General features: G+C 40.6%; 1 protein-coding gene across 3 annotated transcripts; it reads left to right on the top strand.

Annotated features, from left to right (window-relative positions):
• The first annotated feature begins 762 nt into the window (after nucleotides 1–762).
• Nucleotides 763–17127, top strand: cryzl1 (crystallin zeta like 1). 3 transcript variants are annotated; one of them, NM_001016084.3, is given in 14 exon segments: nucleotides 842–868; nucleotides 2958–3029; nucleotides 4593–4670; nucleotides 5161–5233; nucleotides 6394–6438; nucleotides 6875–6943; nucleotides 7882–8015; nucleotides 8435–8546; nucleotides 8820–8918; nucleotides 11032–11144; nucleotides 11902–12007; nucleotides 14248–14293; nucleotides 14751–15479; nucleotides 16204–17127. In NM_001016084.3, coding segments are annotated over 12 exon segments (1041 nt in total). In that variant the 5' UTR covers nucleotides 842–868; nucleotides 2958–2963; the 3' UTR covers nucleotides 14851–15479; nucleotides 16204–17127.
• The last annotated feature ends 1057 nt before the right edge of the window (nucleotides 17128–18184 follow it).

Raw genomic sequence — 18184 nt, 5'->3', positions numbered from 1 at the left:
GTCCCCATACACGTTGAGATTCGCTCGCTTGGCAAGATCGCCAAGTGAGCGGATCTTCACCCGATATCCCCACGTACGGGTGGGCGATATCGGGGAGTGTGTAGGTAAAAAAAAAATAATTTGATTGTTTGGCCCTGGGGCCAAATGATCGAATTATATTGGCGGCAATGGATCAGTCAGTTCGGGGATCGCATTAATGAGCCGATGCAGTCCCCGATCCGACTGAATTTTCCAACCTGCCCGATTGATATCTGCCCAATTTCAGGCCAGATATCGGTCGGGCAGGCCCCTCGTTTCTGCCCCTACACGGGTCGCTTCTACTTTTTCATGGCGGGTCAAGATTTCATTTTACCCAGGAAAATTAATTGTGCAATCTCAGTCCAATTAACAGTAAACTATTGACTATTTTTATAATTTAAGAAAACGTGAACAAATACAATAAAAGACATTTGTAGAAAAAGAGTGTATGTGATCAATGGGATATATTCGGATAAAGTCACTAGTATCAAACTTGAGTCCAATGACTCAAGTACTGAGCCACTTCCCACAGTATATAGAACAGTAATAAAAAATAATCATGCCAAATTAGAGGGAAAGAAATGGACGAAAGAAATGCTGCAAAACTAAAATTGCTCAGCATAGCTTAATGGGGATACTGGGAGTTGTAGTACTGAAGCAACTGAACTGCCATGGGATAGATGATGTGTGCATTAATGATTCTCAGGCAGCAAATAGTTAACAATTACACTCCGCCTCCACTTGCTCCTCCTCCAAGTTTCCCTTTCACTGTCAGGCATCAGAACAAGGAAGTGGCTCATTCATTCTGCTGGGCAAGCTCAGGGCGACAGCGAGGGGCTGGATCAGTGAGGTAGGGACCCAAGCAATGGTGACTACATTCTCCTTTCTGCTGAAGCAGCAATTCCATATTTGTCTGTTTTGCTTAGATTCTTCCTGTTGTGCAAACTGCAAATGGTGAGGCTCAACATCAGCAGCAGGAACCAGGGGTAGAACTACAGCGAAGGTCTGATCAGGAAGCTTTAAAGAGCTTCTCCACCCAGTTTCTTGCATAAAGAGCGGAATTACAATTCTAAGGAACTTTCAAAATACATTCATCAGCAATTAGTAACTTAAAACTAAAAACCACAGACCTGATTCCTTGCTATTGGCAAATGCACTTGTGCAAGTAGGAGCCTATGTTTGTACTCAAGCCTTCATATTTGTGCATTCAGTACCCACAAATAAACAATTTATTTGCAACAAATGTCCAGTTTAATATGGCACAGGTTTATTTAGACTGTAGTTCTGTATAGAGCCATGAATGCCATTTGATCCCTGTTTATCTTCCTGTGTAAGATCTAAACCCATTGTATTCTGCTTATCTATTATCTTCTATGCAAACATATGCCCTATAGACCCATTGCACCTTATTTATATAAATTGTAATCCTATTTCTAAACCTAACACTCAATTTACGAGTGCAGGGAAACACTCTCTTTTTATGTTACTGGTACGTTATACTGATGCCCCACAGAGTGAGTTAGTTGCCCACGATAGAGCTCTGCTATCGTGGGCAACTAACCGCTTCTAAATTTCTTTCCACCAGCAATAATAGGATTCACCGGTGGAAAGGCCTGCGCATTGCTTTGCACAAAGTTGCCTGCATGGAGGAAACTTTGAGTGACTTCGAAAAGCCAACATAAGCCTTTGCACCAGTGACTCCTATTGTTGGCGGTGGAAAGACATTCTGGAGCGGTTAGTCACCTGTGATAGATCTCTGTGGGGCATCAGCCTTAAGGTGGCCATACATGTAAAGATCCGCTCGCCTGGCAAGGTCGCCAAACAAGCGGATCTTCTCCCGATATCCCCCCTGGGGCCAAGCGATCGAATTAGAACGCCGGTAATAGGCACAGTTGGTTCGGGACCGCATCAACGAGCTGATGCGGTCCCCGATCCAACTAAATTTTTTAACCTGCCCGATCAATATCTGTCCGATTTCAGGCCAGATGTCGGTTGGGCAGGCCTGTTGTTTGTGCCCCTACATGGGTCGATAAGCTGCTGAATCGGTCTAAGGGATTGATATCGGCAGCTACAATCGGCCCGTGTATGGCCACTTTTAGGATCATCGCCCTCAGGGAGTTTAGTTGCCTGCTGTTAAATCTCGGCTACCTCCCAGAAATGCCTTTTTCACCGCCAACAACGTGAATTGCCAATGGAAAGGCATACGCATCACTTTTGTTGTGCAAAGTTTGCTTCTGCAGGCAGCTCCATGTGACTTTGAAAAATAAAGTGATGCATATGCCTTTCTGCTGGCAATTCAGGTTGTTGGTAGTGAAAAAGGCATTTCTGGGAGATTAGTTGCCCGCAGTAGCAGCGATTTAACTGTGGGCGACTAATCTCGCTGTGGTGCATCAGCATTAAGCTAAACCTCTAAAATCCATCCTTTATTGCTGTGTTTGATGTTGGTAGCAATTTCTAAACCTTCCTGTGATCTTAGAGAATTGCAGTTGGTCTCTTGGATGCATGCACACGGTGTGTTAGTATTATTATTATTATTAACATTTATTAAGCGCAAACATATTCTGCAGCGCTGTACAATAAGTGGGTTTCATACATTGGACATACAGAGTAACATATAAAGCAATCAATAACCGATACAAGAGGTGAAGAGAGCCCTGCCCAAAAGAGCTTACAATCTACAAGGAGAAAGGGTTGAGACACAAGGTGTGGGAATGGGCATGACCAGAGTTGTGAGAGGTGGGGCACAGGGTATTGCTAAACTAGATTAGGGTAAGCCTCTCTAAATAAATGTGTTTTTAGAGAATCAAAACTGACTTGTCGCACTGGGCATGTATGGCTTAGCTTGACTCTATTAACTTCCATAGGGAATATTCTACAAAATATGCAAACACACTACGTTATAAATAATTGACATTTCCCTTATTGTTATCTTTTTGTAGGTGAAAATGAAGGGCTTGTTCTATCAACTGAATGCATCAGAGGAAGAAGGAGTATTTGTGTATCAGGACAGAGTAAGTTTGTTTCTCTCAGTATTCAAGGTATCTATAGAGGTATGGGATCCGGAAACTTCTTATCCAGAAAGCTCTGAATTATGGGAAGGCCATCTTCCATAGACTCTATGTTAATTGTATATCCTTTTCCTTTAATTAAACCAATTTAATTTTTCTTTACACATGGTGTAAAGTGTGAATGCACCAGGAATCTAGGATTTAAACAAACCAAATACATAAAACATAAATACATGAAATCATTGCTATACCAGTCATTCAGCCATAGTGCCGAGGATATCTATGACAGCTTTGGTCTATTTTCAGGAACAGCCTACTACTATCTGCATCATAAAGTAAATTTAAAGATGAAAGGAACAGTAACACCAAAATAGTAATAAAATATAATGTACTGTTTCCCTGCACTAGTACAAGGTGTGTGTTTACTTTAGAAACACTACTATAGTTTATATAAATCTGCTGTGTAGCCATGGGGGCAGCCATTCAAGCTGGAAAAAAGGAGAAAAGGCACAGGTTACATAGCTACAGATAAGCCCCGTAGAATACAATGGTGTTTTTCAGTGCTTATCTGTTATCTGCTATGTAACCTGTGCCATTTAGCCCTTTTCAATTTAAATAGCTACACCGGGGCTACACAGCAACTTTATTTATATAAACTATAGTAGAGTTTCTAATTTTACGAGTGCAGAGCAAGAATACATTATATTTTAATTACTGTACACTCTGAGTGAGAGGAGAGACATGCTTGTTCTATAGTCACATGGTACAGGTTACATGGTTAAAAGAGTAAATCATTTTTATCATTTACCGGAGGCAGTAACAGGTTTGAGTAAGTGAGCAAGAATTCTGTGATTTTTAAAATAATAATTATATACAGACCTTTGCCCCTTTGCATTCCGTTCTGCACTTGTTCCACCGCTGGCCTTTTTATGCTTCTGTGTTTGTTTCTTATGGCACAGACACAACCAAGATAAGTGAAAAATGCAAATATTCTGTTTTTCCTGTAAATGTGCATCATATTGTTTCTTTCATGTGGCATTGCCTTTTATTCTGTTTTTTTTTTTAATTTCCTTTATCATTGTTTCCAAAGAACTGGTGAGATGATAGTTATAGGCTCACAAGTTTGCGCTAATTGTAGTACAGGTATGGGGCCTGTAATCCAGAATGCTCTGGACCTGGGGTTTTCCAGATAAGGGGTCTTTCCATAATTTAAATCTCCTACCTTAAGTCTGCTAAAAACATTATATAAACAGTAATTAAATCCAATAGGATTGTTTCGGTTTCGAATAAAGATTAATTATATCTTAGTTGGGGGTCAAGTACAAGGTACTGTTTTATTATTACAGAGAAAAAGGAAATCCTTTCCATAATTCGGAACTTTCTGGATAATGGGTTTCCGGAGAAGGGGTCCGATACCTGTACCTGATAGCAGTGAGTCACTAGGTAGCATTTGCTTATTTGCTGTTTATGACAAACCTCTAATCCTGTGCTGTTGGTTACTCTATTTTGCACCATTGACATTACATTGCACCATTAATGGATTCTGTATTTTTTCCATCTCACCAGGAACTTGCTCCACCGCCAAGTGAATATCATGTGAAACTCCAAGTGAAAGCCTGTGCACTAAGCCATATTAATGCAAAGGTACCTAACACTCCCCCTTGGGAAACTCTAGCACATTTGTGTTATAAGTTCAATTCTGACCTGTGCATCACGCACCTCATCCCTCCAGGTCATCAGCAGATTTCTCTATCTGCGGTGGAGGCTGGGGGAATTTTTTTTTTTTAAAAAAAGAAAAATATAGGCACTCAAGTGCCGACCCCCCAGAAGCTGATGCCCTAGGCACAGGTCCCCGGGTGCCTATATACAAATACGACCCTGCTCTTTTCCCAGTATCTGCTTGAATTTTCTCTTGTATTCTAAAAAAAATACAGGCAGGTTCATCAGCTTGAGATGAAACTGACCCTAGTGTGTTGTATAGTATAAGTATGATAGGGACCTTAGATTTTAAAATGCAGGGGCAGGGACAGATGTGAATGTCCCCAGAAAGAAGAAAATAAAGCAAATATTTATGTTATTAATAAATCATCTTGTATGTTGTATTTATTTCTTTATTTCTGTTACATGGTTTCAGCTCATGTCTGAACTGAAAATCAGAAAGGAATTTGTACCCGTTGGACGAGAAGTGGCGGGTGTGATACTGGAAAGTAAGTTACTTTAAGGTAAATAACATTTACAGTGTCTTAAGCTTGCCAGAGATGGGGGCTATGCTCGCCAACAACTGCAGATTTGGCTACACCGATTTCAATTGTGCCCAGCTGTCTACTTAAATTTTGGTGATTATCTTTGTGCCCTGGGTAGTAACCCCTGTTTGCATCCTCCCAAAGTTAAATAAAAGTTCATTTAGCCAGTATTATCATCTATCTCAGGGTGGGGCCAGTAACAAGCAATTTAATGGAAGAACTGCTGTATCACCAGGGCTGATCAGCCAGAAAGGAAAACCAAGTTGTCCAGTGATCCATAGTTGTGTTTCCTCTCTGATTAGCCAGCAGAATTCTTTATCAGAACTAGGGGCAGGCAAGTACCTTGGGCACAGTGGTAGGGTGGAGCTCGGCATCAAAGCAGGGCCTTGGCAAGCAAGGGGGATTTATTTAACTTGTTTCTGATAAGCATGAGAGGGCTGATGTGCTTTCAGCGCCTTTACCTTTAGGCCCAGCACAGTTCAGAACACTGCTGAGAGCCACCCACATGTATGTATAAAATAATATCTAACTCACTCTTCGTGGGTTGGATATGCCTTAAATAAATCTGCTGTGCTTATAATAGGGAAATATCTGAACTGACTTAGTTTTAAGTCATCTCCCTGTACAAGGTGTCCCTCCTACGGAGAGTTCCATTTTAAGATAGTCACACCTTCAATTACATTGTTCCATGCCTCTTGGATTGCTAGACCACGCCCCCTGCTGGTTTATTGTTAGAGGGTTATAGTGTAATAGGAAGCTGTGGGAGTTGATAATGGAAGGTTTTAGCCAGCTACCTCTAGTTAGATTGTCACAACTGCAAGGTGAAAAAAACCCTTCATAGGAACTATGGAAAATCAAATGGAAAATAAATATACACTTAACTCTTAATATTTCTAGGAAATGAAAATATAAAAAAAAGTATAATCGGTGTGTAAGTAGCTCATTTTCAGCTATGGTCTAAGCTTAAGAAACTTATAGAGGAAACTGCTGTGTTGCTACCGCATGAATGTTCTAAGCAAAGGGATTAGTAGTTAAAGCTGAAAACACAAGGGAGTCCTGCCTGTGGGGTGTTGAACCATTTCTCTGCGGCAATTAATTAACTCATTTCCCTTTTAATCTTCCAGTTGGATCTAAAGTTTCCTTCTTTCAGCCTGACGATGAAGCAGTGGGTAAGTCCAAAGTCAAGTTTCCTTAGGGTACTAGTGCATGAGATTTGTCACACGCGGGAAAATCCACTAGGAAATCATGCTTTGGATCACCACAAGTCAAACGCATTACTCGAGGGGTTCCAGCGTAGGAAGGCATTTCTCTGTGATTCAGCAGACAAACATTAACCAAGGGAAGGCATTTCCAGGACATAGGTTGTCTATGGTAGCGCAGATTTACCAGGAGTGACAAATCACATTGGGTGCCTTTATATGAAGTTTGTGTGTTCTTCCGGTGTCTGTGTGGGTTACTTTGGTTTCCTTCAGCTGGGTATTATCATTCAATTCACCATTCTTTTTAGCAGAAAGGGATGTTTAATAAGAAACGTTATTAATTCTTAGTACAAAGTAGGATAAAAAGTATTGAATCAAATTAAGTTGACACTGTTTTTTTCCCCAGGAATATTGGCACTTGACTACCAAGAGTCTGGGCTGTCTGAAGTACTTTGGGTTCATGAGAACCATTTGGGTAGGTGTGACTGTTTTGTGGTCCATGTGGTTGGATACTCGTTGCCATGTGGTTTGCTAAAGGTTAGTGATACTGTTTTGAATAATAAAGGAGCAATGCACATCCAGATTTAACCAATATGTATATGTATGCTGGTCAGTAACACAGGGGCTTTCACAATAAAATAAATATAAGTTACAGACTTAGTAGATTAACCATCTAGTTATTGGGCCCAGCAGCAAAACTTTGTTCTGTTTCACAGAAATATAATGAAAGTGTACACAAGCCACACCCTTTATACTGACAGACCCCCAGCAGCCAATGCCTCTGTTGTCTTTATTGTAACTCCCCTGGGTTGTTCAGTACAGTAATGTAACTAATGGGCCCGTGTACAAAATATGCACTGGGGCCCCTGCCTTGCACTTATAATGATGTTTTCAGCATGCCTCCTAACCCAAAGCCACACCAGAACAATAACACTGTCATCCTAGTTGAGCCAATGAGGGTGTAGGCATGAACTGGAACTCAAATAGGCTCTGGCAGTTCAAATACACAGAGGCCCAAACAGCCTCCCAGCAGCATAGTGACTGTCTATGGCACCTTACAGCAGCCCCTCTGGCATTTGCCAGAACCCACAGATCTGGGCCTGTGAGCTTGCAGGGAGACTGAGCTGCAGTGTATGTGTGATTCTATATACAGTATGCTGTAATGGGGTACATATAGGGTTTTGTATGAGATGTTCCGCAAATTTTACCCATTGCAATAAGCAACATTTGCCAGTCAGATGTTTTCTTTCAGTATTCTGACTGCACCAAACCCATCAAAAGTAACTCCTAATTGGCTGCTATGAGTTTCTTTACTGGAACAAATTAGCTCTGTATTACTATTTAACAATAGCATTGAATTATAGTCACTGACCATTCATTGCTGCATTAATTGCGTTGTTTCCATCTCAACAGTTCCCAAACCAGAGAAGGTCAGTTGGGTGGAGGCAGCCGGCACAATTCGCGATGGGTTGCGTGCCTATACGGCCCTGCATTCACTTGCAAGCCTGGGCCCAGGGAAATCTGTACTGGTGATGGATGGAGCAAGTGTATGTACTACTATTATTAATCCAAGCTGAAGAATATTAGGATACCGCTTACCGCTTAGCTCTTGGGCCAGTTGTCAGATGACTGATAAGTAATTTAGTGCACTTGGTTCCTTCTGGCACATTGGTTTGGGCCAAGATTGTGACCCCCTGCTGCCAAGGGTGTTTTTTTTTTAAGTGTGTTGCCTGCGGTCAAGGAGGGCTGTTCTACAAAACCAAGAATATTAAGATTTGACTTTGCTTGTCGTTTAATGTTTTGAACAACAGTGTTTCTCTACTTTATGGGGGAAAATTGAGAACCAGAGTTTGAGTTCCTACCACAAGGAGGAGGGGGACTTAGAAACACCTTCTCCTCCCTCATTCTGATACATGTACACCTCATAGCTTTTAGATTTGAGCTTTTTTCCTATTGCCCCAAACAGCCCCTGGGAGCCCTTGCTGTTCAGTTGTCTCTCCACAGAGGAGCCACGGTAATAACAACAGCAGATAGTGAAGAGAGTAAACTCTACTTCGAAAAACTACGTCCCTCTGTAGGTAAGTGTGTTAATAAAGTGGATTAAACTGACCCGATGCTTGTGAGCATTTAGCTCTATTGTGTAGCTCTTTGCAAACTGCCTATATGGCTTTAGCATATATACCCTAGGGTCGCCAGATCTTCCCATTTAAAATCACCTTTATATAAAGCCACATAATTATGTTAGATGATTCCTTCAGCCATTATATTTATGTACAAGTTATTAGAACCAACCCCTCTGTGTATTATAGTACGAGGTTATCCTGCAGACATATCACCATCTTCTTTCTCAGCCCGTGTTATAGATATGTGCAAAGGGAAAGTAGACCTGGCTGAGAGCTGTTTGGAGGAAACAGGTGGCCTTGGGGTTGACATTGTTCTTGATGCCGGAGGTATGTCTTATGGTGTATAAATGCAGGTCTCTGATTGGAAGAGTAGGGCACTGATGGTCACTTTGATGACTAAAATTCACTTAGTATTTGCGCTAAACCCTAAAAAAAAATATGGCTAAAAATGCCTTTGTTTATACAGGTATGGGACCCGTTATCCAGAAAGACTCCATATTAATTAATTTACATTTTTGAAAAGTATTTTCCTATTTCTCTGTAATAATAAAACATTACCTTGTACTTGATCCCAACTAAGATATAATTACCCCTTATTGGGGGCAGAACAGTCCTATTGGGTTTATTTAATGGTTAAATGATTCCCTTTTCTCTGTAATAATAAAACAGTACCTGTACTTGATCCCAACTAAGATATAATTACCCCTTATTGGGGGCAGAACAGTCCTATTGGGTTTATTTAATGGTTAAATGATTCCCTTTTCTCTGTAATAATAAAACAGTACCTGTACTTGATCCCAACTAAGATATAATTACCCCTTATTGGGGGCAGAACAGCCCTATTGGGTTTATTTAATGGTTAAATGATTCCCTTTTCTCTGTAATAATAAAACAGTACCTGTACTTGATCCCAACTAAGATATAATTACCCCTTATTGGGGGCAGAACAGCCCTATTGGGTTTATTTAATGGTTAAATGATTCCCTTTTCTCTGTAATAATAAAACAGTACCTGTACTTGATCCCAACTAAGATATAATTACCCCTTGTTGGGGGCAGAACAGCCCTATTGGGTTTATTTCATGGTTAAATGATTCCCTTTTCTCTGTAATAATAAAACACTACCTGTACTTGATCCCAACTAAGATATAATTACCCTTTATTGGGGGCAGAACAGTCCTATTGGGTTTATTTCATGTTCAGATGATGATGATGATAATGATGAAGTATGGTTATCCAAATTCCTTAAAGATCCAATATCCAGAAAACCTTAGGTTCCGAGCATTCTGGATAACAGTTCCCATACCAACCTAAAGGTTTAGTATCTTTGTAACAGTAATGATCTATGGCTTTAAAGGAATGGTTCCATGTAAAAATGAACAGACTGTGCAAAATAAAAAATATTTGTAATATAGTTAGGCAAAAATGTAATATATAAAGGCTGGGGTGGGCAGATGTCTAACATAATAGTCAGAACACTACTTCCTGCTTTCAGCTCTCTAACCTCTTAGTCAGTCAGCCACATGGGACATAACTGTTCAGTTAGTTTGTGAGCACGCTGGTCAGATTCAAATGCAAACTAACTGAACAGTTATGTCCCTTATGGCCCCCCCTCAAGTCACTGATTGGCTACTGACTGCTAACAGCTTAGAGAGTTGTAAAGCAGGAAGTAGTGTTCTGGCCATTATTCTAGACATCTGCCCACTCCAGCCTTTAAAGATGACATTTTTGCCCAACTAACTATATTGAATACATTTTTTATTTTGCGCAGTTTATCTATTTTACCCAGTTTTATTTTTACACTGAACTGCTCCTTTGAAGGAATGGTTCAGCCTCCCCTAAAGTCACTCACTGAAAAGTTAGAGAGAGATTTGTTGGGTTCTGGCTATTATGTTAGACTGTGTTCACTACAGCCTTTATAGAATACATTTTTGACTAACTATATTGAAAACATTTGTAATTTTTACCCACTTTTATTTTTTACACTCAACTGTTTTTGGATCATTAAACAGTTTTAAAGTTGTGCACAGAAGCTCGCCAACTTTTGCACGTGCTGCTTTGGGCAGCTGGTAAGAAGTTTATTTTGGGGTTGTCGCAAAACAGAAGCAAAAAATGAGGTCCATCTGTTGTAGAAAAGTTGCTACAGGGCTAATAATTAAATTCTAGTGCCATTTTGTGGGCTTTTATGATCTATTTGCTCTGTATATTGTGAGTGGGTCCCTAAGATCAACAGCCCGAAGCATATGCTGGGAACTAGCAAAAAAAACGATGGGGGGGCTACTGGGGGCATATTCACATGCACAGATCTTCCCAAGGCTGTGGAGCCTTGGGTTGGTACAAAATCCCAGTACATAATGTGTAGCATTTCTAGCCTATTTATTTGTTAAGCTTTAGTTCTCCTATGAGAGTATATATATATATATATTTTTTTTATTTCACAGTGAGATTATATAATGAAGAAAACGTAATTTCTAAACAGCTTCCTCACAAACATGACATCGTAACGCTTCTCTCTGTTGGGAGCCACTGGATCACTAGTCACCAAAATCTCCAGGTAACACAAATATTTTTGTAAATAAACCGTATTAACCAGTAATTGTGCATTACAGGTATAGGACCTATTATCCAGAATGCAGGGGAACTGGGATTTTCCACATCAGGAATGGATGACCATGTCCTTAAAATCATTTAAACATTAAATAAACCCAATTTTTTTTCCCCCATTGTGGATTTATGAAGCTTAGTTGCCATCAAGTACAGGGTGCTGTTTTATTAAAATAGAATTATTTGATAAAAATAGACTCTGTGGGAGATTGCCTTCCCGTAATTTGGAGTGTTTTAGATAAGGGGTTTTTCAGATAAAGGATCCCATCCTTGAGAAAGGTTCCAGGGGGGACTAAAAAGTTTGATTTACAGTGATTTGGTGTGAAATAAAACACAGTTAAAGTCAATCAAGCAACGGAGTGCTGGTCCTGCATTACATATACAGTGAATAATGTACCCCCTGTTGTAAAATATAAGGATATTATAGGTCACTGAGGCGCTCCATGACCATATAAAGGTATGAGACTGAAGGATGAGTGCTTTTAAAAAGGGCATGGAACTCCATGATAACTTCTAATATCCTCATATTCTACAACAGGGGATACTTTATTTATTATTATATACAAGTTTTAGTAAGTCATGTGACAGAAATGACATCACTAAGCATAACTGATGACCAAGCACTATCTATAAGCATATCACTTACAGGATATTCATGGCTTTTCTGTATATATATATATATATTTACAATTCTGGTTTGTTCACAGTTGGACCCCCCTGACAGTCACCTGCTCTTCCTTAAGGGAGTCTCTCTTTCTTTTCTTAATGATGAAATCTGGAATCTCTCCAGCGCACATAAAGGGAGGTATCTTCATATCCTTTTTGTGAACTTGAACACAAGTTTATTCACCTACTACCATTTATTTGAAAAAATTCAAAACCAACTAGTAATGTGGTGGTCTTACAGGCTTTAGAAGTTCTGACCTGATTAGTGGGTGTCCAGGAATACATATCCAGCCCAGTTCATGGCAGCTAGCAAAGCGGGAGAATGAGTAACCCCTGCAGTGTGGTACCCCATGACCCCAGTACAACAGCAGACAGGGCCATTTAAAGGAACAGTAACACCAAAAAATGAAAGTGTATAAAAGTAACTAAAACATAATGTGCTGCTGCCCTGCACTGGTAAAAGTTGTGTGTTTACTTCAGAAAGTCTACTATAATTTATATAAATAAGCTGCTGTGTAGCCATGGGGGCAGCCATTCAAAGGAGAAAAGGCACAGGCACATAGCAGATAACAGATAAAACACTATTGTATTCTACAGAGCTTATCTGTTATCTGCTATGTAACCTGTGCCTTTTCTCCTTTTTTCCAGCTTGAATGGCTGCCCCCGTGGCTACACAGCAGCTTATTATATAAATTATAGTAGTGTTACTGTAGCAAACACACCAATTTTACCAGTGCAAAGCAACAGTGCATTATAGTTTTATTACTTTAAAGCTCTTTTATCTTTTGGTGTTACTGTTCCTTTAATGACTGGGCAAAAGGGGCATTTGCCCAGGGCCCACCAGGATAGGGGGCCCACTAGCACACCTTACATCTGGGAAAACTTTTGGCAGAAGCATGCTGCAGAGATGGCAGACCCCCATTTTAATCAACTGGAAGAGCTCTACAGTATGATTATTTTAATTTCTTTACTTTTTTTCTTGTGGCATCACCATTTTGTAATTTATCTGCTCCCAGGACTGTTGGTCTAGGACCCACTAGTACCTTAAAGGAACAGTAACACCAAAAAATGAAAGAGCTTTAAAGTAATAAAAATATAATGCACTGTTGCCCTGCACTGGTAAAACTGGTGTGTTTGCTACAGTAACACTACTATAATTTATATAATAAGCTGCTGTGTAGCCACGGGGGCAGCCATTCAAGCTGGAAAAAAGGAGAAAAGGCACAGGTTACATAGCAGATAACAGATAAGTTCTGTAGAATACAATAGTGTTTTATCTGTTATCTGCTATGTGCCTGTGCCTTTTCTTCTTTGAATGGCTGCCCCCATGGCTACATAGCAGCTTATTTATATAAATTATAGTAGACTTTCTGAAGTAAACACACAACTTTTACCAGTGCAGGGCAGCAGCACATTATATTTTAGTTACTTTTATACACTTTTATTTTTTGGTGTTACTGTTCCTTTAAAGGGGCCCTGGCCATAGAGACAGAAGCGGGACAGAGCAGGCGTAGAGACAAGAGAGGGACAGAGTCGGCGTAGCGACAGGAGCGGGGCGGAGCAGGCATAGAAACAGGAGCGGGACGGAGCGGGCGTAGAGACAGGAGCGGGATGGAGCGGGCGTAGAGACAGGAGCGGGATGGAGTGGGCGTAGAGACAGGAGCGGGATGGAGTGGGCGTAGAGACAGGAGCGGGATGGAGTGGGCGTAGAGACAGGAGCGGGATGGAGTGGGCGTAGAGACAGGAGCGGGATGGAGTGGGCGTAGAGACAGGAGCGGGATGGAGTGGGCGTAGAGACAGGAGCAGGATGGAGTGGGCGTAGAAACAGGAGCGGGATGGAGTGGGCGTAGAGACAGGAGCGGGATGGAGTGGCCGTAGAGACAGGAGCGGGATGGAGTGGGCGTAGAGACAGGAGCGGGATGGAGTGGGCGTAGAGACAGGAGTGGGATGGAGCGAAGAGACAGGAGCGGGAAGGAGCGGGTGTAGAGACAGGACAGAGTGGACGTAGAGACAGGAGCAGGAAGGAATGGTCATAGAGACTTAAGATAAGAACATGACTGGAAGGGCAAGAGCACAGGGGTGAGAGCTAGGGATTAGCCACAGTGCTCAAGCAGAAGCTAATGCTCTGCCAGAAAGTGAAATAGCAGAAGGGTTTATACAGGGTAGAGTTAACGCTGATTGGCTGACCATATCTGACCAATAAGGCTACTGAGGTGAGATTACAAGAGCCAGGTGAAAGGTAATAAACAAACTTTCCAGCTGCTCTCTTGACCCAGTGGTTAGGGAGAGCAGCCAGAAGCTTGGAGGTTTCTGGCAGGAATCCCAGCAAACCGTACATACTTATAGGTTCTACCAATTGCCAAGTTCCACCTTAACGAATGCATCACATATCTTGAAAGATGTCATGGAGAAACTGTCCATTGGAATTTTCAGGTACTAGTAAATTGCAATGTTCATTTGAATTCAAAGTTAACTTCACCTACAATGAAAATACACTATATTCTGGCAGAATAAACATAAGGAACATGACAGATTTGCCTCTTTGTACCTGTCATTTAAAATGCCATGGTGCCCTTGGTGCCCTAGAAAGCAGATGCTATGCTGGTGCATAAGTACCACAGAAATGTTAAGTTGAAATGTTAAATTCTAATATTACATCTAGTATTACATTTGAGAGGGAGTTGCCATAGAATGTCTAATGCTTAGGCAACTCCATATAAAGTCATATATAGAATGTCTGTTTTTGAGGTATTCTGTCCATAGTTCTGCAGTTCCTGCAACCTTGAACAGCAGTCATCAATATTTTGGCTGAGTTTAATTTAATTTAATACTTGGCTTAGAAGATTACATACTAAAACCGTGAAATCCATTGTGAAACTTTTCTCTTCAGGCCTCAGTTGGATGACCCTGTGCCGCTCTATGAAGCTAAAGTTGTCATGGAAATGGTTCAGAAGAATGAAGTGAGGAAGAGGCAGATCGTTCAGTTCTGAGAGTTGGCAAGGACACATAATGTAACTTTCTCAGCCGGGCGGAGGTCGGGAAAGAGCACAATCGTGCAGTTCTGCTACAAGACATTGGATAAAGTGGAATTGCCCGCTATTGTGCTTCTTGATTATTAGGTGCAATGTTTATTCTTCTTCTAGTAACCCATAGCAACCAATCGGCAAATTTAATTTAATGGTCTATTAACTGATTGGTTGCTAGGGGGCCAAGGCCTGTAGCACATTTTGAATTTCTACATGCAACAGCTCTTGTCCTTTATTTTCCCATAAAGGGCAACAGAACAGTAAGGAAGATGGGAGCTTATTAACAAGTCAGGGCATTGGTGTTAAGCTCATTTTGACCCAAAGCTGGCACTGATGGGCCTTCTTACTAAATATGTTTTTCTAAAGGCTTGGTGGGATTCTGGAAGTCATCCGTTTATAATTACTGTTTTGGTTTCTGCATTGACCATCTACAGCTAGCTATTCACTATAGAATTAACAGGGGCATTTGCACTGCCCAAGGGTAATGTTGCCATAGCATGCCTCAAAAGGTCCCACTTATGGTTCAAGATACGTTATTATTCTGTATTTTTATTTTAATATGGGTAGGAGCTTCCATACTTTCTCCTCAAGGGACCTGTTAATTCTCCTCCCATGAAAAACTGTGGCGCCACTTGGCTATACACTGGCATAGATTTACTATGCCATAACTTCTGGTCACTTTATCTCTTAGGGTGAAGACACACAGAGCTACTAGTAGTAGCTACTTGTCGTGGCTACTAAAAAAGACAAGCCGGTGGGATGGCATACATTGGATAAAGTGGAATTGCCCACTATTCTGCTTCTTGATTATTAGGTGCAATGTTTATTCTCCTTCTAGTAACCCATAGCAACCAATCAGCAAATTTAATTTAATGGTCTATTAACTGATTGGTTGCTATGGGGGCCGAGGCCTGTAGCACATTTTGAATTTCTAAGGGCAACAGCTCTTGTTCTTTATTTTCCCATAAAGGGCAACAGAACAGTAAGGAAGATGGGAGCTTATTAACAAGTCAGGGCATTGGTGTTAAGCTCATTTTGACCCAAAGCTGGCACTGATGGGCCTTTTTACTAAATATGTTTTTCTAAAGGCTTGGTGGGATTCTGGAAGTCATCTGTTTATAATTAGTGTTTTGGTTTCTGCATTGACCATCTATAGCTAGCTATTCACTATAGAATTAACAGGGGCATTTGCACTGCCCAAGGGTACTGTTGCCATATAATGCCTCTAAAGGTCCCACTTATGGTTCAAAATACGTTATTTGTCTATATTTTTATTTTAATATGGGTAGGAGCTTCCATACTGTATCTCCTCAAGGAACCTGTTAATTCTCCTCCCATGAAAAACTGTGGCGCCACTTGGCTATACACTTGCATAGATTTACTATGCCATAACTTCTGTTCACTTTATCTCTTAGGGTGAAGACACACAAAGCTACTAGTAGCAGCTACTTGTCGTGGCTACTAAAAAAGACAAGCCGGTGGGCTGGCATACGTGACGCTGCGATTTGCCGAAATCGCCAAAGTTGCCTTGAAAGACAACTTCGATGATTTTGGCGCTGCGTATGCCATCCCACCGGCGATTTACATTCTAGCCGGTGGGATGGCATATCGGGGAGATTAGTTGCCCGCAACAAGGGAGATTTGTTGCGCGACGACTAATCTCCCCATCTGTCACAGCCCTCAGGGTGAAGACACACATAGCTACTAGTAGCAGCTACTAAAATAGACAATGCTGATTGTCATTTACTGATAATTGTCTCTATGTGCGTTTTAGCAGGGGCAATTTTCAGTACTGTCTATGGCAGGGGATTTTCTGGAGTAAAAAAAGTAGCTGCTATTAGTTGCTCAGTGTGTCTTCACCCTTAGACACAAGAGCATAAATGTTTTGGAAACACCATATAATCCAATTTTATCTATAATCACAATCAATCATTATACTGTCCCGTTACAATGCTGGGTAAGTGGACTGGGGGAGAGGTCAGTGCAACACCCCTGCTTAGTAAATTTTTAGTCCCTCCCAAAGAGCTGTGCTGAACAGAGTGCAGGCTAATTAAAGTACATAAAGAAAATGTGTGTATAGATATATGTATCATTTTCACATATGTGGTATAAGCATTTACCCTTTATACGTCCATAACCTGTATAATAGAATAACATTAAATGAAATGTAATATAAAGTGCAGTATGTTTAATGGCAATTTAATTGCAGCGTATGAAATAAAAATAAAGTTTGAATAGTTAGGAGTTTGCTGTGGATATTATGGCTTAGCGTCAATGGCACACACAATTTGGATCACCAGGGTGTTTTCTCAGCAGTCAAAACTCCCTTACTTGCCAGCAGCCACCTCCCAGGGAAGTGATCCCTCCATAACAGCGTCGGTGTGTGCCAAACAGGCAGTGTGTTTTCTATTTAAATGGATAAGATGCACAAGTAATCTTGCAATATCGACCTTTTTAATCTGAAGCCCTTGAATTTACTAGATTTATGCAGCTGTGTTCCCATACATTTGAGTGGCCTAGGCTATATATATAATATAAATATATATTTGGCATCAATTCTGGTGTAATTCTAACATACACACATACACACTTTCCTAAATGATACACCCAGAGACTAATTATATATATATATATAAAGAATGGAAGCACTCACGGTGTTGTAAATGGCAACATTTTACTCCATCAAAGGAACAGATATGCAGACATCTATGCGTTTCGAACCCTCAAGGGACCGTCATTCTTCAAAAGCTACAAATAGTTTGAAGAAGAAGGCAAATAATTCAAAAACTTTAGGAAAGTCCAATTGAAAAGTTGCTTAGAATTGTCCATTTTATAATATACCAAAAGTTAAATTAAAGGTGAACCCATTTAATGGACCTAGTGAAGTCAGGGAGCAGGGACACCATGAATGAGGAATAGTTAGAGTACAGGTTAGACCTTATAAGAGCACCTTCTAGGAACATAAATGAGTTGAGCATTAGCTATTTAAGGAACAGTAACAGTAACACCAAAAAATGAACAAGCTTTAAAGTAATAAAAATATAATGCACTGTTGCCCTGCACTGGTAAAACTGGTGTGTTTGCTACAGTAACACTACTATAATTTATATAATAAGCTGCTGTGTAGCCCCGGGGGCAGCCATTCAAACTTGAAAAATGGAGAAAAGGCACAGGTTACATAGCAGATAACAGATAAGTTCTGTAGAATACAATAGTGTTTTATCTGTTATCTGCTATGTGCCTGTGCCTTTTCTCGTTTGAACGACTGCCTCCGTGGCTACATAGCAGCTTATTTATA

This window comes from Xenopus tropicalis, chromosome 2 (genome assembly GCF_000004195.4).
Source record: "Xenopus tropicalis strain Nigerian chromosome 2, UCB_Xtro_10.0, whole genome shotgun sequence".
Lineage (NCBI taxonomy): Eukaryota > Metazoa > Chordata > Amphibia > Anura > Pipidae > Xenopus > Xenopus tropicalis.
Note: the sequence above shows the minus strand (reverse complement) of the source record. Positions and strands in the feature narration are given on the sequence as shown.

Bases quoted from the DNA above. Each gene is read 5' to 3' on its own strand.
- cryzl1 (XM_031895946.1), top strand. The intron at 5,234-6,393 runs GTAAGTTACTTT...TTAATCTTCCAG, and splicing joins GGCGGGTGTGATACTGGAAA to TTGGATCTAAAGTTTCCTTC. The intron at 11,145-11,901 runs GTAACACAAATA...GTTTGTTCACAG, and splicing joins CTAGTCACCAAAATCTCCAG to TTGGACCCCCCTGACAGTCA.